At 36.4% G+C, this 26,827-nt stretch overlaps 1 protein-coding gene and 1 long non-coding RNA gene across 5 annotated transcripts in view; one reads left to right on the forward strand and one right to left on the reverse strand.

Moving 5' to 3' along the window:
* Positions 1-346: 346 nt before the first annotated feature.
* TDRD15 (tudor domain containing 15) overlaps positions 347-26,827 on the reverse strand; it is an 88,780-nt gene continuing 62,299 nt past the window's right edge. The window contains exon 3 of one of the 4 annotated variants that reach the window (XR_008700531.1): positions 347-893. Coding sequence is in view for 1 of the 4 variants with exons in the window: in XM_055540839.1 (XP_055396814.1) it covers positions 838-893 (56 nt within the window). In the remaining 3 variants the exon portion in view is untranslated. The remainder of the gene's footprint in view (positions 894-26,827) is intronic. The other 3 variants (XM_055540839.1, XR_008700527.1, XR_008700525.1) reach the window with 3 other exon arrangements.
* The window catches only part of LOC129623419 (uncharacterized), a 28,442-nt gene continuing 8,248 nt past the window's right edge, over positions 6,634-26,827 (forward strand). Inside the window, exons 1-2 of the long non-coding RNA XR_008700533.1 lie at positions 6,634-6,759; positions 18,349-18,397. This is a non-coding gene — a long non-coding RNA (uncharacterized LOC129623419). The remainder of the gene's footprint in view (positions 6,760-18,348; positions 18,398-26,827) is intronic.

Here is a 26,827-nt window from a genome sequence, read left to right on the forward strand (position 1 = left end):
TATTAATACATATATATTTATATATACACATATATGTTTATATGTATATATTAATACATATATTAATATATACACGTGTTTATATGTATATATTAAAATATATATATATACACACACAAAAGATAACAGCAGAACTTTAAACAGAATTTTAAAACTTCAAGGCGAATAGATATATCCATATCTTTACAGTCTTGACATAGGAAAGAATTTTGTTAAGTTACAACCCCACCACCAAGCCCTGGATTCTACCTTTTACTCTGTGCTTTTATGAGTTTGCCTTTTTTTTTTGTTTGTTTGTTTGACTTTTTTAGATTCAAATAATATGAGTGAGATCATGAGGTATATGCCTTTTTGTGTCTGGCTTATTTCATGTAAGGTCCTTCATTAAATTATTATACATTGGTTATATTCAGGTCCATCCACACTGCTGCAAATGACAGGATTTCCTTCCTTGGGACTCTTTGAGGGTGACAGATTAATTAGCTTGATTGTGGTCATAATTTCACAGTGTACACATATATCAAAGACCAGGTTGTACACCACACACAATTTTTATTTATCAAGTATACACCAATAAAGTTGGAGAAAAATAAAGGACTCGCTTTTTAAGTTGATTCACTCACAGGGCTGCTAAGTTGGTGTTGACTGTCACCTGGGAGCTCAGCCAGAGCTCTGGGCTCAGTCCTTCACTCTGTGTACCCATCCACCACCTATGTGTACTTCTTCACAGCATGATGGATGGATTCCCAAAAAAACCATCTCAGATAGCCTGGAAAAGGTGAATGGCATTTTTTGTGACTTGGCTTTGAAGTCATATAGCATCATTTCTGCCAAACTCTAGATAGTCACAAAGTCCTTCCCAATTTCAGGTGCAAGAGACACAGATTTCATTCCTAGAGGAAGAAGCAGCAAAATTTTAGAAGAGTATGTTAGATAGGAAATACCACTGTGACTATCTTTGCAAAATACAATCTGCCACAATTAAATCAATCAGATTTAATTTGATTAAATTAAAAGCAAACACTTCACAGAAAATAAGTTGCACACTAAAAATCCTAACACATGCTACTGTAAAATATACATCCATAGCATATAAAGAGTTCATAAAAATCAATATTAAAAATTCAAAATAATCCAGTAGGAAAAAATAGTAAAAAACAGAAATAGACTTGCTTCAGAAAAGAAAATCCAAACACTAAAAAAATACAAATATGTGTTCAACCAATCTGGAAAATGTAAACTGTAACAATAAGAAATTATTTTAAATACACCAGAATGGCAAAATTCCTAAAGTCATTCAGTGTCAAGTGTTGGCAATAAACTAAAGCAACTAGAAATCTCACACACTATTGGTCAGAGTTTCAGTGACTGACTACTTTGAGGGCTAGGAAATATCTGGAAAAGCTTATGGTATTCATGACCTATGATTCAACTTCCATTTCTAAGTGTATGCATTAGAGAAATGCTCACTTACATGTAGTGGGAGACAAGTTTAGGGAAGAATGTTTATTGGGATATTATTTATAGAGTGGTGAGAAATTTACAACAATGAAACTGTGCATCAATAAGAAAATGGTCTTACCAACTGTGGTATATTTATATAAGGGAGTATTAGTTAAAATAAATGAACTACTTCTACAATAATCAAATATCAAAATATATGCAAGAATATAATGGAGAGCAAAAATGCAAATTTGCAGAATGGTATGTTAATATGATGCCACTTATATAAAGTTTTAAAACATTAAAAACAATCCTATGTATTATTTATAGTTACACACCTATGGTGAAAAATATGAACCAGGTATGGTCATATAAAGCAAAAAATTCAGAATAGCTATTACTATAGAAAAAGGAGAAAGAGGAGATATAGAATGGGATTAGGTTGTGTACCCAGTAGTCTTCAAATGCTAAATGTTTTGTTACTTTAAAATCAAAGGGAAACATGGAATATTTTTAATATTAGTCAGCATGTGTTTATTATCCTCCAGCATACAATTTTTTAAGCATACAATTTTGTACATTTGAAATATATTTTAATAAAGTCCTGTGTCTCTGTACCAAAGCTAGAGAGAATGAAACTTACAGTGAATCAAATTCAGCAATCACTGTCTACCATGGACGAAAACTCATGCTGCAGTTGTAGAAACCTGTGTCTAGAAGACTAGACTTCCTTAAAGCCACACAGTAAGTTCTTAGTATAAATGGAATAATGAGTCTCATGATCAGCTCTTTTCTTCTACACCTTACTCTTCAGGAAGATTTTAAAGCATGATCTTGGCTGCAACTGCCTGACCCAGACAGGAATGATAGGTGTGACAATTCCTTCTAAATCAAATCAGATAGATGAGAAAGCATAACTACTGCCCAAAGAAAGGCAATGCCAGAGAATGCTCAAACTGCCGCACAATTGTACTCATCTCACACAATAGTAAAGTAATGCTCAAAATTCTTGAAGCCAGGCTTCAGCCATATGTGAACCGTGAACTTCCTGATGTTCAAGCTGGTTTTAGAAAAGGCAGAGGAACCAGAGATCAAATTGCCAACATTCACTGGATCATTGAAAAAGCAACAGAGTTCCAGAAAAATATCTATTTCTGCTTTATTGACTATGCCAAAGCCTTTGACTGTGTGGATCACAATAAACTGTGGAAAACTCTGAAAGAGATGGGAATACCAGACCACCTGACCTGCCTCGTGAGAAACCTATATGCAGGTCAGGAAGCAACAGTTAGAACTGGACATGAACAACAGACTGGTTCCAAATAGGAAAAGGAGTACGCCAAGGCTGTATATTGTCACCCTGCTTATTTAACTTATATGCAGAGTACATCATGAGAAACGGTGGGCTGGAGGAAGCATAAGCTGGAATCAAGAATGCCGGAAGAAATATCAATAGCATCAGATATACAGATGACACCACCCTTATGGCAGAAAGTGAAGAAGAACTAAAGAGCCTCTTGATGGAAGTGAAATAGGAGAGTGAAAAAGTTGGCTTAAAGCTCAACATTCAGAAAACTAAGATCACGGTATCTTGTCCCATCACTTCATGGCAAATAGACAGGGAAACAGTGGAAACAGTGTCAGACTCTATTTTTGCGGGCTCCAAAATCACTGCAGATGGTGACTGCAGCCATGAAATTAAAAGACACTTACTCCTTGGAAGGAAAGTTATGACCAAGCTAGACAGCATATTAAAAAGCAGAGACATCACTTTGTCAACAAGGGTCCGTCTAGTCAAGGCTATGGTTTTTCCCGTGGTCATGTATGGATGTGAGAGTTGGACTATAAGGAAAGCTAAGCACAGAAGAATTGATGCTTTTGAACTGTGGTGTTGGAGAAGACTCTTGAGAGTCCCTTGGTCTGCAAGGAGATCCAACCAGTCCATCCTAAAGGAGATGAGTCCTGGGTGTTCATTGGAAGGACTGATGTTGAAGCTGAAACTCCAATATTTTGGCCACCTCATGCGAAGAGCTGACTCATTTGAAAAGACCCTGATGCTGGGAAAGATTGAAGGCAGGAGGAGAAGGGGACGACAGAGGATGAGATGGTTAGATGGCATCACCGACTCGATGGACATGAGTTTGGTTAAACTCTGGGAGTTGGTGATGGACAGGGAGGCCTGGCGTGCTTCAGTTCATGGGGCCACTAAGAGACCGACACGACTGAGCAACTGAACTGACTAATTGACTGACTGCCTGCCTCACTCCTAGGTAAGAGGGTGGATTATAAATTCAGGTATAACATGTCTAAGAACACAGTTATTAAACAATCATTCTTTCAACCTCAGCATTGCCTTCTCCACTGAACTCTACTGGAAAAGAAAAATACCCACAGGAGATATGAAGCCCTCAATCCTCCAAGTTAAGTCTGGATTGGTCCAGAATTGGTGATTTATAGGAGGAAGGTGTGTGGGACACAGAACTTCAACAAAGTCATCTGGCATTGTGCGAGAGCCCATTCATTTCACCTACCTAGGGACCTCCCTCCAATTCTAGAGAAAATGGTCAAACATCCTACTTACAGTCTAGGAGATTGATCAGGAAGTGGACAGGAACTAGTTTATATTTCCTGAAAATATTTAAAATTTTGAAGTCTTACAAATAAAGTAGCCTAATACTCATTAACTTTAATGTACTCTCCACAACTGCTTCTATGAAATGTTATTGTTTCTTCTAATATTTTTAGCTTAATGAACCTTTTAGTCTTATTGTGAGCAACACCATTTATAATGAAAAATAGTCTCCTTGTGTAGAACAAAATCTCTGACAATATCTGAAGATAAAGGCAAACAAATTGTTTAGATTATCCTCCCCAGTTTTCTGATCAAAAGCTGCCTAAAACCCTGTCTTGGATCCTGGGTGTCTGAAGGACCGTACATGAGTGCTAAGTCGCTTCAGTTGTGTCCGATTCTTTGTGACGCTACGGACTGTACTCTGCCAGGATCCTCTGTCCATGGGATTCTCCAGGCAAGAATACTGGAGTGTGTTGCCTTGCTTTCCTCCAGGGGATCTTCTAGACCCAAGGATCCAACCCCAATCTCCTGCACTGGCAGGCAGGTTCTTTACTAGTGTCATCTGGGAAGGCCATACCACCCCTACAAACATCTACTATATACATAAACGGTCACATAGTCTACAAGGATGTTGCTTCACAAAATGGGAGGGTAGGAGACTGGCTAAAATTCCCACTCTGAGACAAATCACTAAGTGACCTTTGTCAAGTCAGCACAGCCTCCCTGAGCCATTCTCTTCATTTGTCACCCTGGCATTACAATACTGACATATTCTACCAAGGCTTCCAAAGTTTACATATGAGAAAGGGTTTTGCAATACAGCTGTCTCTGCAAGTGCCTGGGAGATAGCAAAGATTTCTACATTAGTTTGTGTACACTGCACATACAACCAGCTCAGTGAAGAAGGAAATTCAGAAAGGAAGACAGAGGATAAAAACAGAACACAGAAACTACTCAGATTTTTCCTTAGGGCTCAAGTTACCTTCTCATACTCCATCTCATTTCCTACTCTGTTCTCCATCCATCAGCTTATTCTGCCCATCCTTTATACCTGGATCAAGACAGGGCACCAGTTACAATACAAGCAAGCATTTCCACTGTCTGTGGCCCAGTTTTCCCACCCCCTTCATTGACCTCTCAGGCTACTTCACTTTCCTAAAAGCTCTAGGATTTAATTGTTGCCTCACACAACACTTTCCCCCACCTTTTTATTCTCAGTGTACATCACTGTAACCAAAGGCAGATTCTTCACATTTAGGTAGAAACTGAACTCAAATACATTTATTTTTACTTTAAAAACATTATAAAGATGTTTCAGCAGATCTTACAACTACTTCCCAACCCAGCTATGTTCGAAACTGGATTACATTTTCCTGAGTTTTCTTAAGTTGCATTCCAGATTAAGTAATATTCTGTGCCTTCTTCCCAACTGTCCTTCCACTGCCTGCAATACATCTGAGTAAAAAATTTCTTTAAATTAGGCACCATTTCTTTTAATTAGGCACAGAAAAACCCAGGTGGTTTTTCCCTGGGGACATAAAACTATTGACCTTTGCACTACCTTTTCCACTATCCAGAAACAGACCCTGACATTACTGCACATGGACGGAGGCTCATCCTACCCCCTGCCCCACAGCAGCGGTGTGTGCTTTCCTCCTTACAAAGGTGATCTGAATTGCTGGTGTAATTCTCATGAACACTCTGAAAACTCTTACCATGATATTGGACCATTATATTGACAAGCCATGCTCTGGGCATAGTTCAATAAGTTACATTTACAGTTAATCTGATGCTTTACTACTTGTTAAATTTATAACATCATTTCTTTGAAAATCAGTCTTCGGTGTAAATAAGTCACCTGTTCTTGATCTTTTGAATTCTCTTTAATACAAAACTCAGACTGGTCTGCAAGAAATCTCAAGATTGAAGTACAGCAAAAGTAAGACAGATGTTGCACTTTATGTGATATAATAATTATTTTTATCATACTGCCTATGCTTCACTAAAGAAATATAAGAAATAGGAGACAATTACTCTTAAGTAGAGAGTTTTTTTCTTATTTTCTATATGACTGAATGTTCTTCTCATTACAGCTTCCAAATGGAAGCAAATGACTATATGCCTGAATTTACAAGGTTCAAAACTACCTAAAGGATCTGCAGTAAATGTCTGTTGACCAGATGCACTGTGCCAGTCGCTGTGCTTGGCTGACGGTAAGATGGTGAAGAAGGTACCGTTTTTGAGCTTGAGCATCTTAGAGTCTGATGGGGGAATGCAGTCAAGTGAACAATCTGTGTAATACAATTACAATTCTGTGTAATAAATGCTATTAAAAAGGAAAACAGGACATAGAGAAGGGACTGTAAGCCAGACTGGTCATGAGGTCAGAAAATACTAGTACGTGATTTGGAGGAAGAGTGAAAAGATACAAGTAACAGGGTGAGACAGGAGGCCAGACACTGAGGGCCTTGTAGATTATATTCAGAAGCTGGGACTTTAGCTTGAAAACAATGTAAAGTTATTACAAAATTTTTAATACACAGAGGATGGGTATAATCAGATTTTTAAAGTATGTACTGTTTTACAGCATGGAGATGGATTGAAAGAAGAAAGTTTGGAGACATGGCAATATGAAACAGATATTCACAGAGGCAGGGAAACTGCTCAGATATGAATGGACAGCCAACCAGGCAGCTGGGGAAAAAACCTGAGAAGACTCTTCTGACAGTGGTTGTGCATCATAGGTAATCAAGTTTCAGAAAAGCAAAATTCCCAAATATCAAAAATAATGCACCTACAATTAATAAGTATTCCTGTGCATCTAACAATTCACCCACAGCTCTGTGAAAGGAGATATAGTTGGGACCAGGAAGATCTAAGTTCAAATCCCACACCTGTCAGTGACAAGGGATATAATCTTGGGACATTCAACTGAACTCAGACCTTCCTTGTCTGCAAAATAAAAATGATGTCTCCACCTCACAGGATTGTTGCAAGGATTACAGATATAAAGAGCTTAGCACTATGTTTGGTACATAGTAATTCTTATTAGCACATGCCTTCTGAATCTGAATGAGTTATTCAGACAGGAGTCCCTACCCTCCAGAGACTTACAATTCTTACAGAGAGAGAGATCACTAAACTACCTAATGGCAGACCTGGCTTCTCTCCAATTTAATCTCTGGTTCCATTCAAAAATGGTCACCATCTATAAAACCAGGAAGAACAGGAGGCTGAGAGTAAGGAAATAAGTCTTATTAAAATATGTTCCAGCATTAGACCACCTACTGTCTTGGTTCTAAGCAGGTAAGCCCAAAGGTAATCCATAGCAATGCTCGCCATGTGTAGGGCCAGCTGCTAGACCCAGGACTGGGAGAAAGGCAAAGGAAAGCAAGAGAAAAATTGATACAGCTCTATTAACTTTGTGTCTGGTTGCAAAGGGATAACTACCAAGAAAAGTGCCTTCACATCACAAAGTATCACATGCAAATTACTAAAAATAGAGTAGTTGCCTTTTCTGGAAATGTAACAACAAAAAAGATGTTTATCTAATTCTATTTTCATTCAGTCTCTTCTCCCCAGACTCATTAAGAATCAGGTAGCCCAGAGTTACAATCTGAGTCCAGCTACTCTCCAGCCATGATTCTGGTCATATTAATATTTCTAAGCCTGGGTATTATCAACTATAAAATGAAAATAAAAATGAATTATATAGCATACACTAAATGCTAAGCATAATACTTGGACATATTTAGTACTAAAATTATTTATTAGTATGCGTGAAAGTCACTTCAATTCAGTTCAGTTCAGTCGCTCAGTCATGTCCAACTCTGTGACCCCATGAATCGCAGCACGCTAGGCCTCCCTGTCCATCACCAACTCTCGGAGTTCATTCAAACTCATGACCATTGAGTTGGTGATGTCATCCAGCCATCTCATCCTCTGTCATCCCCTTCCCCTCCTGCCCCCAATCCCTCCCAGCATCAGGGTCTTTTCCAATGAGTCAACTCTTCGCATGAGGTGGCCAAATACTCGAGTTTCAGCTTTAGTTGTGCCCAACTCTTTGCGACCACATGGACTGTAGTCTGCCAGGCTCCTCTATCCATGGAATTCTCCAGGTCAGAATACTGGGGATCTTCCCAAGGGATTGAACCCAGATCTCCCACATTACAGGCAATTTGAGCCACCAGGGGAGCCCCAGCCACCAGGGAAGCCCCATATTTATTACTAGTTCATTAATTATGGCAGCTATATGAATATAGCAGTTGTGCCCCTTTGACCATGTCCATCTTCCCCTCTGCACCATAAAAAACCATTTCCCCTATTCTCTACCTCAAATAGCTCTTCTTGTCCCAGCAAAGCTCACACAGCTGCTCTCAGGCCACCTGGCTATGTCCTGTTCTACAGGCAGAGTCCTTTTCTGCTCAGAAAGAGAGTCAAAAAGACCAAAGGTCACTGTGGTTTATTAGAAACAGCATCAGCTTAGGTGACAGTACAATTCTGTCACTTAGGAATTCTGTAGCCTCACACAGAGTCATTTAACCCCTGTGAGTTTGTTTCCACATGTGTATAGCAGGAAATATACACATACTTCCACAGAAGTGCTAAGAGAATTACATCACAATATTTATGTAAAGGTGCTCTGGAAGTTGTAATACACTCTCTGAATGAGTAAATCACTACTAGTATTACACAGGTGCAGAGTACTTGCTCTTTTTTGTTTTCATCACACTATCTCAGATCACACTATTAGAAAACCCAACAGGTCACACTAGCACTTAATGCATACAATTTGTTTTCTTTGAACACTTAGTGATCAAGCTTACGTAGGATAAGGTTTACTGAATTTTCCTATGGAGTACTTCTGGATTAGAGTGATTTTATCTTCTGCTTATATTTTTTTTTAACTTTTATAATTATAGACTCACAAGACATTGCAAAATTCATAGAGAGGAGGTTCTCTCTACCCACCAACTTGCTCCTCCCAGTGGTGACATCTTATATAACTACATTATCAAAACCAGGAAAATGGAGATTAAAGCTCAAAAAAAAAAAGCTGATTCTGTAAAACAGTAAAAAGAAAACACTTCAGAGTAGATAAAACCAAAACCCTGGCAATCATAAAAGAAAAAGATCAAAGAATTTATTTAAAATTCAACATTTTTTGAGGAACCTCCATATTATTCTCCAAAGTGGTTGTATCAATTTACATTCCCATCAACAATATAGGAGGTTTCCCTTTTACCACATCTCCTCCAGAATTTATTGTTTATAGATTTTTTGATGATGACCATTCTGAGCAGGGTGAGACTGATACCCCCTTACAGCTGTGATTTGCATTTCTCTAATAATTAGTGGTGCTGAACATCCTTTCATGTGCTTTTTGGCCATCTGTATGTCTTTTTCTGAGAAATGTCCAATTAAACCTTTTGCTCACTTTTTGATTGGCTTGTTTATTGCTACTGAGGTTCCTGAGCCGTCTGTATATTTTGGAGATTAATCCCTTGTTAGTTGCTTCATTTGCAAATATTTTCGCCCATTTTGAGGGCTGTCTTTCATTTTGCTTGTGGTTTCCTTTGCTGTGTAAAAACTTTTAAATTTAGTCAAGTCTCATTTATTTTTATTTTCATTATTCTAGGAGGTGGATCAAAAAAGATCTTGCTGCAATTTATATTAAGAGCGTTCTATGTTTTCCTATAAGTTTTATAGTACCTGGCCTTACATTTAGGTCTTTAATTCATTTTGAATTTATTTTTATGTACTGTGTTAGGGAGTGTTCTGATTTCATTCTTGTACATGTAGCTGTCCAGTTTTCCCAGCACCACTTATTGAAGAGACCATCTTTTCTCCACTGTATCTTCTTGCCTCCTCTGTCATAGACTAGGAGGCCACACGCGCACAGGTTTATCTCTGGGCTTTCTATCCTGTTCCATTGATCTGTATTTCTGTTTTTGTGCCAGTATCAGAGTGGTTTCTTTTTGTTTTGGCACACTACATGGCTTGTGGGATCTTTGTTCCCTGATAAGGGGTTGAACCTGGGCCCTCAGCAGTGACAGTGTAGAGTCCTAACCAATGGACTGCCAAGGAATTCCCAGTTCCATACTGTTTTGATTACTTTTATATCTTTGTAGTACAGTCTTTAGTCAGGGAGCCTGATTCTTCCAGCTCTGTTTTTCCTTCTCAAGATTGCTTTGGGTATTTGAGGTCTTTTTAAAAAGTGGATATATGTATATGTACAACTGATTCACTTCGCTGTACACCTTAAACCCACACAACACTGTAAATCACCTATGTGCCAATAAAAATTTAATAAAAATACAACATGGAAAATATAAACAAAATAATAAGAACACAGCAAACTAAAAATAAGTATTTGCAATATATTTAAGAGCCATAATTTTCCTGAAACAGAAAATAAATAATATTTCCTTCAAAATCTACTTATAAAAAGGCCAAAACTTAAACAGAAAAATGGGCAACTGTATAGAGAGATTTCTTAGAAAAAAATGGATAATGGATGCTTAAGAAGACATTCAACTTTAGTTATAATTAAATAAATGATAACTGCTACTACTGCTAAGTCGCTTCAGTCGTGTCCGACCCTATGCGACCCATAGACGGCAGCCCACCAGGCTCCCCCGTCCCAGGAATTCCCAAGACAAGAACACTGGAGTGGGTTGCCATTTCCTTCTCCAATGCATGAAAGTAAAAAGTCAAAGTGAAGTCGCTCATTCTAAATGATAGCTAAATTAGAATTTTATATAAATAGTTTGGGGAAAGATCAAAATGCTTGATGTGAAAAGTGTAAGGGAAACATGCTCTCATACACTGGTAGTAGGGGGGAAAATGGTGCAACCTCTTTGGAGGGCAATCTGCAGCTGAGTCCATGGATTTTTCTCTCTGTCTATGTATTCAAGCTTTCCACAGTTCCCAGAAAAATTCTTGAGATTTAATAAATAAATATATACATACATATGTACATGGTAGTTAAGTAGTTTAAACCATCTCCCAATCTGCCACCCCAAAATACAGCAAGACAAAAGAATGTGAAGACTGTGAGACATATGTTTTAATTTTCTGCTCAAATCACATGTATTGTCTAAGTAATTTAGTCTAACAGTACAGGTATCTGTTTTGCTAAATCAGTTAACACATTCTGTGTAGAATAAAATATGATAACCAAACAGCCTTTAGTTAAATATGACAGTGTAAATATATCTGTTATTATTACAGCATTCATTATCCTAAATACAAGATAGCAAAAATATTCTTGGAGTAAACCTAAATAATAATGAATTGGAGGTGGCTCACAGCCAACAACTTCATAGGTATAACAATTAGAATTCTAACAAATTTATTAAATAAAACATACTTCACTGTTATTTTATAATTAAAACTTACACCCAGTACTCTCTCTTCTAGGAAATATATCTGAAATAAATTAATCTCAAATAGAAAAGAAAACCATTTGTTCAGAGCTATTTAAAAGTACTGCTATCGGCAACTGACAAAAATTAGAAATCATGTGTAGCAGGGTGAGCTACCCATTCACTAAAAATGAGTGCTTCCTCTCCTCAGAGAAGTGTTGCAGCTGAGAACCGGCTGCTCATGCAGGAACTATCTTTCTCCACTCTTTGTCTGCTGACTGAATGCAGGAGACTGAGATGTTAGGGAATAGTAGAGTCTCAGAAAGAGCCTGAGTCTCTGAATCATCACCTGGAAGAAAGGTACCTGGAAACCATGAACACTCACACTGGACCTTTACATGCACAAAAAAATTAAATTTAATTGTAATTGGCCATTGAAATTTTATTTATTACAACTAGTGTTATGCTAAAAAGTACACCAACCAAATAAACAACAGTACAGAATGGTTAAAGAAGCTTATATATATCAGACAGAGAGATAGAGATTGGCATCTCTGTGTTGACCAGCCCCATCCTAAACACAGCGTGGGACACATGGAAATTACTGTCTACTCAACAAAGGCAAACACCCGTTTATACAAAGACATTTGCTCCATTCGAATTTAACTACACTTCTTGTCTAAAGGTAGTCTATTTTCCTTTCCCACCTAAAGCTGCAATTTCTTAGAGCAATCTCTTTAAGCTGCTCAGCCTTCTGCTTTAAATCAACAGCATACAGCAAACCATGTAAGAAGCAATAGAGAATTAACTTGAGATTATCAGCCTAATGATACAACTATCACAGTGTGGAATGCTTTGTAAAAAGAATGTCACTACCAGAGAATAAAATGAGAACACATTTTCTAGGATTTCACCAGGTATCTACATCTGTATGCATGTGTCAAGCTTTTGTTTGGTGTTTGCCTGAGCTGCTTAAGGCTTTTGTCCAGTGAAGACACAATCCTGCCTAATTACTATATTCCATTTGTCCTATACCTAAGAATACGTAGTTTCCTTCTTTATTAGCTTCTCCCAGAAAAAACAGAACCATGACACAGAATCTGAACTCAACCCAATTAGGAACTTGCAAGTCAGGATAAAAGGAAGAAGCTCCACGCATACTGCATACACCCTGTATTCCAGAAATAGATCTGAAACATCCAGGTGGGCCAGAGCCAGCAAGTTCACTTTCCTGTCACCAAGTTACCACTAATAGGAGACAGGATGCCTCTGCATCACCTAGGAATATTTCCTTATCTGCCAAAAGGAAATTGCATTTCCCTTGAGGAAGCCAACCCTTCCAATCTCAGAGGTTTAATGGGTATTCACTACTAATCTTCTCCCTTGCACAGCACATATAAGGAAGCAAGAGAGCAACCCACTCGGTTCCATTGAATGGGTTATTGGTCTCTGTGTTTCCTCTCTAGCCCCCTTACATTCTATTCTCAGTATAGAAGCCACAGTAAACCCTTAGCGATATGTCAGATCACATCAGTCCTCTCTCAAAGCCCTGTCTTGGCTTCCTGTTTCACTCCAAGCAAAAATGGCTTACAAGGCCTATGTGATCTGGCCCCCCATGATCTCTGTCATCTTCTCCTCTCCCTTCACTAACTGTTCCATGAACACTGGCTTCCTTACTTTTCTTCAAATAGAAGAGGCTACTCAAAAGCCCACACAGGTCTTTGTACTTGCTGGTCCCCGCATAGAGAGTATTCCTGCCCTAGACACCCTCCATGACTAACTCACAGATCTCTTTTAGGTGTTTGCTTAAATACGACCTTCTCAATGAGCATCTCTCTCCCCCAACACACAAACCCTAATGCTTTTCTTGCTTTATTCCCCCTATAAAAGCTATTATCTTCCAACACAGTAAATATTTTCTTAATTTGCTTACTGCCTCTCTTGCTATAACATAAGCTCCATCAGGGCAGGGATTTTTGTCTGTCTATATATTGTTACATCTGCAGCCCTTTACTTATAATAGGTATCAATGAATATTGCTATTGCTATGTCACTTCAGTCGTGTCCAACTCTGTGTGACCCCATAGACGGCAGCCCACCAGGCTTCCCCGTCCCTGGGATTCTCCAGGCAAGAACACTGGAGTGGGTTGCCATTTTCTTCTCCAATGCATGAAAGTGAAAAGTCAAAGTGAAGTCACTCAGTCGTATCTGACCCTCAGCGACCCCATGGACTGCAGCCTTCCAGGCTCCTCCATCCATGGGATTTTCCAGGCAAGAGTACTGGAGTGGGGTGCCATTGCCTTCTCCGATCAATGAATATTAATTAAAAGCAAAAATTATATGTTTATTGGGCACAAAAAATTAGTGTATGCAATAGTGTTACCATTATATAGACTATGTGATTTTAGCACTAAAGCAACAGTTCACAGTCTTTGGTAACAAACATATCATAAAATTATGGGACTCCTCTGAAAAATAGAGACTCTTCATTTATTACCTCACAAGAATTCAAACCACTATTGTCTTGATTCATTCTACTTGCACACTCTACCCCAGACTTCAGACACTGTCATCTAGATTTTGCTGCTAGATTTTGTTGTTATTCTGGTTTTTTTTTTAAGACTATTTAAAACTAGTTTTTCTATATCTTGATTTCAGACTATCTCCATGATCCTCTATTAATTCCTGGACACAAATGACCTAATCTGGGTTCGCTGACTTTCCATATGTTAAAGAAAAATGTAGTCTTTGGACCCAAAAAGAAAATCAAGCCCATTTCTCATTCTGATACTATTTGAGTAAACTTAATACTGTATGAGACTAGTTCCCTAATCTAAAACAACTTGTTCTCAGCTCCTAGCCTATGTTTATACAAAGCTATTAGTTAGGAATCTTGTTTCCAGCTTTTCCTTTAGGATTTCTTTATCATTAGACTTCCTTGGTGGCTCAGACGGTAAAGCATCTGCCTACAATGCGGGAGACCTGGGTTCAATTCCTGGGTCAGAAAGATCCCCTGGAGAAAAACATGGCAACCCACTCCAGTACTCTTGCCTGGAAAATCCCATGGACGGAGGAACCTGGTAGGCTACAGTCCATGGGGTTGCAAAGAGTCGGACACAACTGAGTGACTTCACTTTCACAGCCTTTTATCATTAAGACAAGTAATAGAAAATTTAAAAATCAACCATAACTCTACCTCATATTTCTCTCAAAAATCCTGCAACAAATCTTTTTCCAGGCCTTCCCTAATAGAGTATTGTTTTCTTGAGAAGTATACCATAGATACAAGAGAAAATACTGCCCAAATACATTTCAGTTCAACCCCTAATAATAATAATATAAACAGGCACTGTACAGAAATGCATTACTATTTATTATAATAATATAATTATTATTGTTATAATCCTATAATATAAGTTAGAATATTTTACAGAAGGAAAGCTGAGCTCTCAGAGGGTACCATTCCTCACAGTTCCTACTAAGATTCAAATATAGAACTGCACACATGCCTACATTCTTCCCATCTCACTTGGCACAAGGGCCAAGTTCAGTCCTGACAGAATCTTCTTAACTGAAACTTATGGCCTCATACTCCCTCATGCTATTAAGAAACTGAATCATTAGAACTTGGCAACATTTAACAACTCCTAGTGAACAGATTACATAACACTCTTTGCATGTAATCATTTACTGAGCAGGTAAATTACTATTTTAATCTAATGTAAAAACAGCTCTGAAGTTGTTAGTGTTAATGAGAAATCATCATATCCACATTAGTGACTTGCACCCCTAAATAAATGACACTTCATTCATACTGTAGCTTATAAGATAATGTTTACTGGAACTTAGTTTAATTTTATTACATAACTTTAAAGACACAGATACTTAAGGAATTTAAATCAAATATTCTAAATTAGAGTAAAGAAAACCATATTTTACAGTATCAGAATCCAACTGATAGCAGATCTACTCCAAATTTCTCTACTCTAGCCTAGGTTAAGCTCCATGTGAGATGAGTTATTGTGATTCAAAAGTAATAATTGTATAGTTCTAAGTTTAAGTAAAACAGTATTAGAACACAGGGAAAAAAGTATAAAAATGTACTTTTAAATTAAGACCAAAAAGTTAAAATATAAGTCAGATAACAGCACTTAATTCATCTACTTTTCATCTACCAAAATGCACTAGAAATACCAGAATAAGAAAGAAAGTTGCAAAAGCACTAGAAATTGGTAATGTTGATAAGTGATCTGTCAGTTTAAAAAATTATTTTTAACTCCAGAAAGTCAGAACTAACAGCTAAGACAAAGTGATGGTAGATTTACACCCAAGCCATTGCCTATCTCAACCTCAATGTCAGGGTGGGAGGAACAGAAAAAAAAAAAAATGTGAAGAAATAATAGAGACTTTCCAAATAATGAAAACAATATACCTACACATCTAACTACTCTAACCCCATGCACATGCACACGCACACACACACACACACACAAAAATGAGAGTTGGACCATAAGAAGCCTGTGTGTCAGAGAACGGATGCTTTCAAACTGTGGCGCTGAAGAAGACTCTTCCTTGGATTGCAAGGAGATCAAACCAGTCAATCCTCAAGGAAATCCTGAATATTCACTGGAAGGACTGATGCTGAAGCTGAAGCTCCAATATTTTGGCCACCTGATGTGAACAGCTGACTCACTGGAAAATAACCTGATGCTGAGAAAGATTGAAGGCAAAAGGAGAAGGGGTTGGCAGAAGATAAGATGGTTAGATAGCATTACCAACTCAACAGACATGAATTTGAGCAAACTCCATGAGAGAGTGGAGGACAGAGGGGCCTAGTGTGCTGCAGTCCATGGGGTCACAAAGAACCAGACATAACTTAGTGACTGAACAACAGCAAACACAAAAAGAGAATAAAACTATACCTTAATATACTATTATCAAATTGCTCTAAATCAGTGATTAAGAGGAAATCTTAAATAGCCAAAGATGTTGGGGGAAGGTACAGTAAGTAGAGAGAAACAAATATGATGATGGCAGATTTCTCACTGGAAACATTACAAATGTGAAAGCAGTGGAGCAACAAGTTTAAGTACTTGAAAGGGAAAAAAAAACTGTCAACCTAGAACTCAATATCCAGCAAGAGTATCTTTCAAATATGAAGACAAAATGAGTAATTTTTCAATAATAAAAAAGGTGAAAGAATTCATCACCAGCAGAGTCACATAATAAGAAATGTTAAAGGAAGAAGGCAGAAGAAGAAGGCATTTTTTCAAGCAGGATAAAACTTATAATAGACAAAAACATGGATTTACACTGGAAATTATAACTACATGGATAAATATACAATATTTTTCTTATGATTTGTACCTTCTTAAAATATAGTTACTTAAACAAAAATAACAGTGCAAAAGTGACACTAAAACATATATATAAGTAAAATGTAGAAAACAATATTAAAGATATGGAAGTATACAACTGCAACATTCTTAAAATTTATGTGAAGTTATCACACCTCACTTGAAAGTAAACTGGTAAGTTTAATTATATAATTATAACCTTAAATAAATCACCAAATTAACAAAACTAAGAGTTATACCTAATAAGTCAACAAGGGAATTAAAATGGAATTAATCCTAAAACAAAGCAGAAAGACAGAAAAAAGGGAACAAAGGATATATGGGACAAATAGAAAATAAAAAGATGACAGATTTAAATCTAACCATACCAACAACTACATTAAAAGTAAGTGTAAATGGTCTGATAATCTCAATTGAAAAACAGACATGGTCAGATTATGAAGCAACACAACTACATGTTGCCTACAACAATGCATTTTAAACATAAAAACACAAATAAGCTAACTTAACATTAAAAGGCTGGAAAAGTATATACCATGATAACACTAATCAAAAGAAATAAAAAGTATATTTCAGAGAAAAAATGTTTAATAAATTTTTATTGGAGTATAATTGATTTACAATGTTGTTTTAGTTTCTGCTTGTACATCAAAGTGAATCAGTGATACATATATCCACTCTTTTTTCAGATTATTTTCCCATACAGGTCACTATAACGTATTGAGTAGAGTTCCCTGCAATATACAGAGTTCTTATTAGTTACCTATTTTATAGTAGTGTGTGTATGTCAGTCTGAAGAGAAAAAAGTTCTTAACAAGGATAAAAAAAAAAAAATTAAATTGTAACGGGGTCAATTCATCAAAAGGACATAACAGTCCTAGTTTCTTCACCTAATAACATGTTTCTTCACCTAATAACAGACCGTCAAAGTAAATGAAACAAAAACTGATAGAATTACAAGGAGAAAAAGACAAATCGATAATTATAACTACATGTTTCCATTTGCTCTCTCAAAAGTTAAAAGTGAAAGTGAAGTCGCTCAGTCGTGTCCGACTCTTTGCGACCCCATGGACTGTAGCCTATCGGGCTCCTCTGTCCATGGGATTTTCCAGGCAAGAGTGCTGGAGTGGATCGTCATTTCCTTCTCCAGGGGATGTTCCCGACCCAGGAATCGAGCCCTGGTCTCTCACATTGCAGGCAGACGCTTTACCATCTGAGCCACCAGGGAAGCCCTCAAAAGTTGTAAGAACTAGTAAACAGAAAAACATAGAGGATATAAAAGACTTAAACAACATAATCAACCATCTTGACCTTTGTGGCATTTTGTAGAACATTCCACCCAACATTAGCAGAATACATAGTCTTTTCAAGTGCAACCAGAATATTTATCCACATTCTGGGCCACCAAATCAGTCTCAGTAACTATAAAATGGTTCAAGTCACAAGTGCACACTTTCCTCAATGATCTTCAGGGTTTTCTGATTAGTTCATTCCATAATATCGGTGGAGACAATTCATTAAATCACTACCCACAACAGCATACAGATCATACTCATTTTTGCTACCACAATTATTTGCATACTGAGTGATTCTTTCCTTACCTCAACAGCATCTTTGTTCAAGTGGTTCCTGGAGATTTTTTTTTCAGCAACTGAAAGGTATGTCACAAGCAGTATGAAAGTGATTTTCTATTACATTAGAAAAATCTTGAAGATAAAGCTTTATGTTCAACAATTTTTTGAACACATATTTGTTTTTCATCTACTATAAAAGAGAATGTGTTAATCATTGCAAGGGACAATGAAAAAAACCTTAGAATGATATGTGTGATCAACTTCTCCCAGTTTACCTAAGTCTTTCCCATTTAGCACTGAAAGCTTCACATACTGGGAATCCCCACAGTCCTGAGAAAACCAGATGTTTGGCCACAGGGGCACTTTATTGGTTGCAGTTGTGACAATGATAACAGTAACCATGGGCCAAAGTGAAAAGTTATGAACCTTTCAGACTTAGTGTCAGGTCTACAATCAGAATACATTTGCATGATCTGGAATAGCACATTATTGTAAACAAAGTGCAGAGTCAGACACTGAACTATGCCTAAGCATCAATATAAGCAGTTGACCTTCCACACGGTCTCAGACAAAAGTCTTAGAATTTCAAATTCTCTGCATGCAATGCCAAGTAAGTTTGACTCTGTTTTTGTTTTAAAGGAAAAGTTAAAGTAAGCTTAATTTTCCTTGATAGTTAATACTTTAATCCCATTTAAAATATAAAAACTTAAGACTGATAAATTGCAATATTATGACTATAAATAAGTATTCAATGGATTCTTTCCTCAGAGAATCTCTTGGCACTATTTAAAGGAACATTATCTACTGAAAAAGGTTAATCAACTCAAACTCAACAAAAGGTCTGATTTTCATTGAAAGTCCAAATGTCAAAATCTGAGACAGGCTTTAAATAGAGCAAAACAAATTTAATATGTGTGATGCTGTATCCCTTGATTAAATTTGCATCCCTCAAATCCTTACCAGGATGACAGTAAGTATTTTGGGAGAATGACAGCAGACATTTGCCATAATGACAGTAGACATTTTGATGATAATTTCTAACATGTACACGAGGAATATTTGTCTCTAGCTTTATTATCTTGTAGTGTCTTTGTCTGGGTTTAACATCAGAGTAATGTCAGCCTCTAAAAAATGAGTAGAGAAGTTGAGAGCCATATCTATTTAATCTGTAAAGAAATTTAGTAGAATTAGTATATTTCTACTAAATTTTCTAAGTGTTGATAGAATTTACCAGTGAAATTGTCTGTATGGGAAGTTTTTCTTATTCGAATGCATTTAACTATGAATGCACTTTCTTTGATGAATAAACTTTACAAATTATTTATTTCTTCCTGAAGGTATTTCTATAGTTTGTGTCTTTGGGGAAATTTTGCAAGTTTTTCAAAATTGTCAAATTTATAGGCATAAAGATGTTCACAATATTTCCTTATTGTCTTTTCAATATTTGAAAATTTTATACTGGTATTCTTTTAAAATTCATGATAGAGGTAAAAGCATCTTCTCTATCTTCTTCCTTAAACACTTCTTTTATTGAGTTTATTGATTTTTCTCTATTGTTTTTGTAATTAAAATTTCATCTACTTCTGATCTTATTTTCTTCTACTTGTTTTGTGTTGTATCTATTCTTTTAAGGTATATCTTAAGTCATCAATTTGAGACTCTTACTCTTTCCTAATATAAATATTTAATGCTGTAGATTTTCCTCTAAGAACTGCTTTAGTTGCATCCTATAGATATGCAGTGCTTTTGCTTTCATTTTACTGAAAAGAATTTTTAATACACCATGTAATTTCCTTTTTGACCTCTGGATTTGTATTGTTTATAAATTTGGGGGGTTTTTATAGATATTTTTCTATTATTAATTGCTAATTTCACTGTAGTCAGAGAACAAACTTAATACAATTTTAATTTTTCTAAATATCAAGTTTGTTCTATGGCCCAGTATATAGTCTGTCTTGATGAATATCTAATGTGCACTAGAGAAGAATGTATTCTGCTGTTGTAGGATAAGGTATACTATAAATTTCAACTAGCTCAGGTTGGTTGATTGTATTCTCAAGTCTTCTATAACCTTACTAATATTAGGGTACTAAAATATCCTGTTATAATTATAAATTTATTTCTTTTTTGTAGTTCTGTGGAATTCTCTTGCTTCATTTATTATCAAGTCCTCTTGTTAAGGACATAAACATTTAGGATTGTAGAAAGAAAATCAGTAGCATTTGGAAGACTTGAACAACAGAGTCAAGCAACTCGACTTGGTTGACACTTACAGAATGACATCACCCACAATTTACACTTCTAGTCAACAAAGTAATAATAAGTAAAAGGAGACAGATACAAAAATATTCATTACAGAACTGATTATGATCATAAAAATAAGTAATAACTGCCCAGAAGTATAGATTCAGATATATAAACTGTTATTTATGGGTATGATAAATACTTTGAAGTAGCTGAAATGAATAAATCATATCTTCATGTATCAAATTGGTTAAAATTCAAAAGCAAAATGTTGAATATAAGAAGCAAGCTGTAAGATGATACAGACAATATGACAGAGTTCAGCTTTACAAAATCTAGCTAAACGAAATACAACCACAATGTAACAGAATGTGTGAGACACAGACAATGCAGAGCTTAGAGGATAATATATACTTAAGTAAAAAAGAAAAGGTTTCAAATCAACTACCTGAATCTTTACACTAAAAATCATAAAAATAAAATAAAAAGCAAGTAGAAGGAAAGAAATAATAAAAAGCATAAATCAATCAAATTGAAAATCAAAAGGAATAGAAAAAAAATAAGTCAAAGAAACCAAAAGCTGATTGTTTTAAAAGTTCAATAAAACTAATAAGCTTCTAGCCAGACAAATAAGGAAAAACAGAAACAAATTATCAGCATTGGGAAACAAATGAAGTATAGCTACATCATAAAAATGGATGAACTTCTATAATATACTATTCAATTAAAGTTTTATTTATATAAAAACTGAGAATTACAAAATTAATAGCATATTTTGGATCAGACACAAATGTGGTAAAACCATACAGAATAGTATTGGAGTAATCATCACTAAAATCAGGAGTTTGGTTATATTAATATGAATGGAGGATGAAGTAATTAGGGTAGGACACAGAATCTTTCAGAGATAAAGGTGACATTTTGTTTCTCAAGTTGAGGGTATGGAGTATTTTTTTATTGTCTTTAGTTAAACCATAGGGAAAAATCAATCTGTTTTCCAATTATTTAGATTGTTTAATCCTGAAATTCCTTAACAGGAACTAGGAACTTCAGGAAAACTGTCAAAGTGAATCTATAATTAAGCAATGATAAGGCTGGCCGCGTTCTTTTTCCTTCTCTAGATATATCACAAACTTCTAACAGTCTGACAAAACAGCACTGACTCTACAAGACACTTTCTTTTCTTGCAGAGAACCACCACATATTAACTAAACATTGTATAACATTGAAATAAAGCATGTATGTTGAAACCGCTAACCTGGATAAGAGTCAGCACTGGCAATATTCTTTACTCAGAATCTGTCCTTATATGAGTAATGTTTTTATTTTCCTCCAATGGAACCCACCAACTCAATTAGGGGGGAAAAAAAGAGATAATAGAAATCAAATGTTTGAATTGGTGGATACTGAACTTTAATTTTTATATTATTCATAGAATCTATAAATCATAAAAGAAATATTGATATGTTCAACATGGTTTGCTTTTTGGAACTATTTGTTTCTCAAGAGGATCTGAGAAGTGAGCTCAGATATTCTTTTCCCCACAACTTTTGCTCCACTGACTATGCTAAGGCCTTCAACTGTGTGGATCACAACAAACTATGGAAAATTCTTAAAGAGACGGGAATACCAGACCACCTTACCTGCCTCCTGAGAGACCTGTATGCAGGTCAAGAAGCAATAGAACTAGACATGGAACAACAGACTGGTTCAAAATTGGGAAGGTATATGACAAGGCTGTATGCTGCCACCCTGCTTATTTACCTTACATGCAGATTACATCATGCAAAATGTCCAGCCAGATGACTCACAAGGTGGAATCAAGATTACCAGGAGAAATATCAGCAATCTCAGATATGCAGATGATATCACTTTAATGGCAGGAAGCAAAGAGGAACTAAAGCGCCTCTTGATGAGGGTAAAAGAGGAGAGAGAGAAAGCTGGCTTACAACTCGACATTCAAAAAATGAAGATTATTGTATCTATTCCCACCATTTCATGGCAAATAAATGGGGGAAAACTGGAAATAGTGAAAGATCTTATTTTCTTGGGCTCCAAAATCACTGCAGATGGTGACTGCAGCCACGAAATTAAAAGATGCTTGTTCCTCAAAAGAAAAACTATGACAAATTTAGACAACATGTTAAAAAGTAGAGACATCACTTTGCTGACAAAGATCCATATAGTTGAAGCTATGGTTCTTCCAGTAGTCATGTACAGATGTGAGAGTTGGACCATAAAGAGGACTGAGCACCAAAGAATTGATGTTTTCAAACTGTGGTATTGGAGAAGACTCTTTTGAGAGTCCTTTGGACAGCAAGGAGATCAAACCAGTTAATCCTAAAGGCAATCAACCCTGAATACTCATTGGAAGGACTGATGCTGAAGCTAAAGCTCCAATACTTTGGCCACCTGATGCGAAGAACCAACTCTGGAAAAGACATTTATGCTCAGAAAGATTGAAGCAGGAGGAGGGGACGACAGAGGATGAGATGGTTGGATGGCATCACCAACTTAATGGACATGAGTTTGAGCAAACGCCAGGAGAGAGAGAAGGACAGGGAAGCCTGGGGTGCTACAGTTAATGCGGTCGCAAAGAGTCCGACATGACTCAGCAACTGAACAATAATGAATGTGTAATCCTCCTAAACAGGCTGATCACTAAACTTGACAAAGGAAAAATTCTAGATAAATCTGTTCATCAAAAGATACTTCTTCAACAAAGATGACAGAGAAGTTACACAGAACTGATCTTACTCAATCTTCTGAGAATAGTGATTGGTCAGCAATGAGAAAAAGGTTAAGGCAAAAAAAAAAAAAAAACAAACAAACTGATAAGAAAAACTAAGTATTTTTACCAAATGTGCTAGTAGTTGAAAGCAGTAATATGACAATATGAACAGAATAGTAAATGTAATCCAAATCAATGTCAATTTGTTGAGGTCAGATATTTTCTTTTTCTCTATCCATACTAAAGCTGGCAGAGATAAATGTTCCACAATATGACAATTATATGTAAATAAGGATAAGCAATGATAATAACATCACTGGACACAGGATTCCTCAAAACACTGTGACTAATTCAATCTCATCAAGGATATGCAATCCTCCAAATCACAAACATAGGCACTGTAGCAGCCTAGAGGATATGCCAAAATTCTGGCTACCATGGCAGTTTAAAGAATAGTTTCCTGAACCACACATGCCATACAGAATTAAATGGGCAGAAAAGAAATGAAAAGGATTATATCAATGATTGATGTATAAGTCAACTGCAAATACTTCTACTCATCTTGTAAATCTTCATTACCACACTTAATTGAGCAGGCTATATTCTCATCAAAATTCAAATCAATTTACTTTATTATAAAATTTTGAAATGTCTGATTAATTAAGCCAGTAGCTTTCACATCTATTACAACTTTTATTTATTTATAATTTATGTCAGGGAAAATATTTGCAGACTTTGTGTCCTGTTGTTTCCCTTCAACAGCATCATGATAATTTATGGAGATAAGCTCCAACCTTTATTGCGAAACCCAGGAAATCACTATCAGGCTATGCCTGGTGGGATTGCAAAGATGATCAGCAGAACAAAGGGTAACTACTGAGGAGGGAATGGCAACCCACTCCAGTTTTCTTGCCTGGAGAATTCCATGAACAGAGGAGCCTGGTGGCCTACAACCCATGGGGTCACAAAGAGTCGGACATGACTGAGCGGACACTGACGTCTCACTCGTTGGTTGGGATACCTCTGCTGAAAGTCCAGAAGGAAAAGAAGCACACACTGCAGGAATCAGCGTGTTGATAGTCACAAAGCATCAATTACAGGAAACAAGGTCAAAAATGGCCTTACAAAAAGTCCCTCAAAGACTACATAACATCAACCAAAGGCAAGAACAAATAACAGAAACTAAAAACAGTAAAAACTTGATGCTCAGATCAGATCAGATCAATCATCGCTCAGTCGTGTCCGACTCTTTGCGACCCCATGAATCAAGCATATTCATACTAATTTCAAAAACCATAATTTCTTCTTGGTGAAAACAGAAATCCATATGGCATTGTGGGTCTGCTAGACTACTATAAGGATGATATCATTTCCTGTATGAATTTATTTAAAATGAATTTTGAAGGGGGATGTTAATCAATTTAGCCATTTGTCACTTGCAACTGGCTACTGCTTTATTTCATCACCACAATATCAGGATTTTGATAAACTAGACTGATGTTTTCTAGAGTTCTGATTTATTCATTCCTTGATTTATTTGGTTGAGGGTCATTGTTTTTAAAGAATGTAGGCTGTCTTAAATTAAGAACATTTGAAATAAGATAAACTCATTTATAATCTAGGAAAAGTTAAGTGGCTCAGCACTTTACCTAAGCACCTGACCATGACTGGGAACCTCTAGCAACAAGGCAGAACTATAAATAAAAATGAAGTTACCACAGAAGTTTCAAAAAGGTTATGCTTCTCTTTTACTGCATATTAACTGACTAGTCAGTTCTGTGCCCCCATATGAAACAAGAGGATTCATAAGAGTAATGTTAATAACATTTTGAAATCCTTTATGAGGAGCACCTAAATACCAGCTCTGACATTCATAACCTAAAATATTCAAGAAAAATCAGTATTCAAACTGTGACCCCTGCATAGCTCTTTCTCAGCAGTGTCCTGTTTGCAAACATGAAGTCTGCCTGCAGGCATGCTAAATCACTTTAGTCCTGTCTTACTCTTTGTCATTCCATGGACTGTAGCCTTCCAGGCTCCTCTGTCCATGGGATTTTCCAGGCAAGAATACTGGAGTGGGTTGCCATGCCCTCCTCCAGGGGATGAGCCAATTCAGGACTGATCCAGGAATTGAATCCGCATCTCTTAAGTCTCTTGCATTGACAGGTTTACCACTAGCACTACCTGGGAAGCCCAGAAATGAAGTTTCCATATCCCCAATCATAAAAACTCCACAGAATATGATTCTCTAGTTAAAGTCTACAGATTAATTACTATGAAAGCAGCTAGACCTCTCCCCTTCCCCATGAAAAAGTAAGCCATAGGGAGGGCAACTCTTCACATGTCCTTGTAGCTGCCAAATATTAGGAGATGAATGTGATACAATTTGAAATGTGCTTTGAAAGACCACTTTAATTATAAGTATGTGTGTATTATTTCTCATCACGCATACTCTCAAACACTACAATGGAAAAAACAAACTAAACTCAATCATGACTATGCCATGAGAAAAAAAAAGAAGTGTGCTCTGCAGACACACACAAATTTCTACAGATTCTGGGCACACATGGTGCACAGCTGTTGACTGAATCTGGCCCTTGGGGGGCAGGATGAAAGAAAACACAATTAGAGGTGAAATAAGCAGGTGTTTTCCTTTGTTTGTTTGCTTTCATTATTTGAGTGGGAAGAGCACGATAACTTCCTGTATGGCAAAGCACACAGAAAAATTTCAAACTCTCCATTTAATTGCTTTGTCTCTTAATGGAAAAGAGACAGTGTTCTCTCTAAAAATGAATTCACCTCCATGCTCATGGAGTGCAAGAATGAAAAAAAAAAAAAGTCTTGTTGGTTAGAGCTAAAATTAAAATACATTTATGACACTAAATCTTACTCTGCCCTAACTACTTAAATATTAAATGGACATTAATGCAGAACTTACTCTAGTTCACCTTTTATTACAGATAATTCTAATTTTCTCATTTCTCCTATCAGAAATAAACTTCTTGAGGTCAGGAATGATATTATTCATTTGCGTCCCAAACACAGACCTTGCATAAATATTTATGGAATGATTTGCATCCAGTAGACACACCAAAATATCTGTAGAATGAATCAATTCTGAGTCCCGGAGGGAAATGCTACAAGAACAAGATCTTTTTTGGAATCATGATATTTGAGACAAGTGTAGTCTATTTATCCAGGTAACAAATTTCACTTGCTGGAAGTAATTTAATGCAAGGAAACAAGGTAGACACTTCAAGTAAAATCCTCATGTTTCCAAAGCAGAGAGGTAACAGAATGAGGATTTTTCTTCCTCTCCCTCCAACCTATTCCTATTTTATCAGTTACATAGCTTTAAAAACTGAGAATTCTAAAAAGCTCATAAAAATGAAACTGTACTAACATGTATGAATACATATACACATATACCTATACACATATACACATTTTGTGTGTGTGTGTGTGTGCACAACATGCACAGTGGGCTGATTTTAGCTTAAAGGGTATCAGTATGATATTGGCCATGAGTTCTGGGAAAA

The sequence above is a fragment of the Bubalus kerabau genome, chromosome 11, assembly GCF_029407905.1.
Source record: "Bubalus kerabau isolate K-KA32 ecotype Philippines breed swamp buffalo chromosome 11, PCC_UOA_SB_1v2, whole genome shotgun sequence".
Classification (NCBI taxonomy): domain Eukaryota; kingdom Metazoa; phylum Chordata; class Mammalia; order Artiodactyla; family Bovidae; genus Bubalus; species Bubalus kerabau.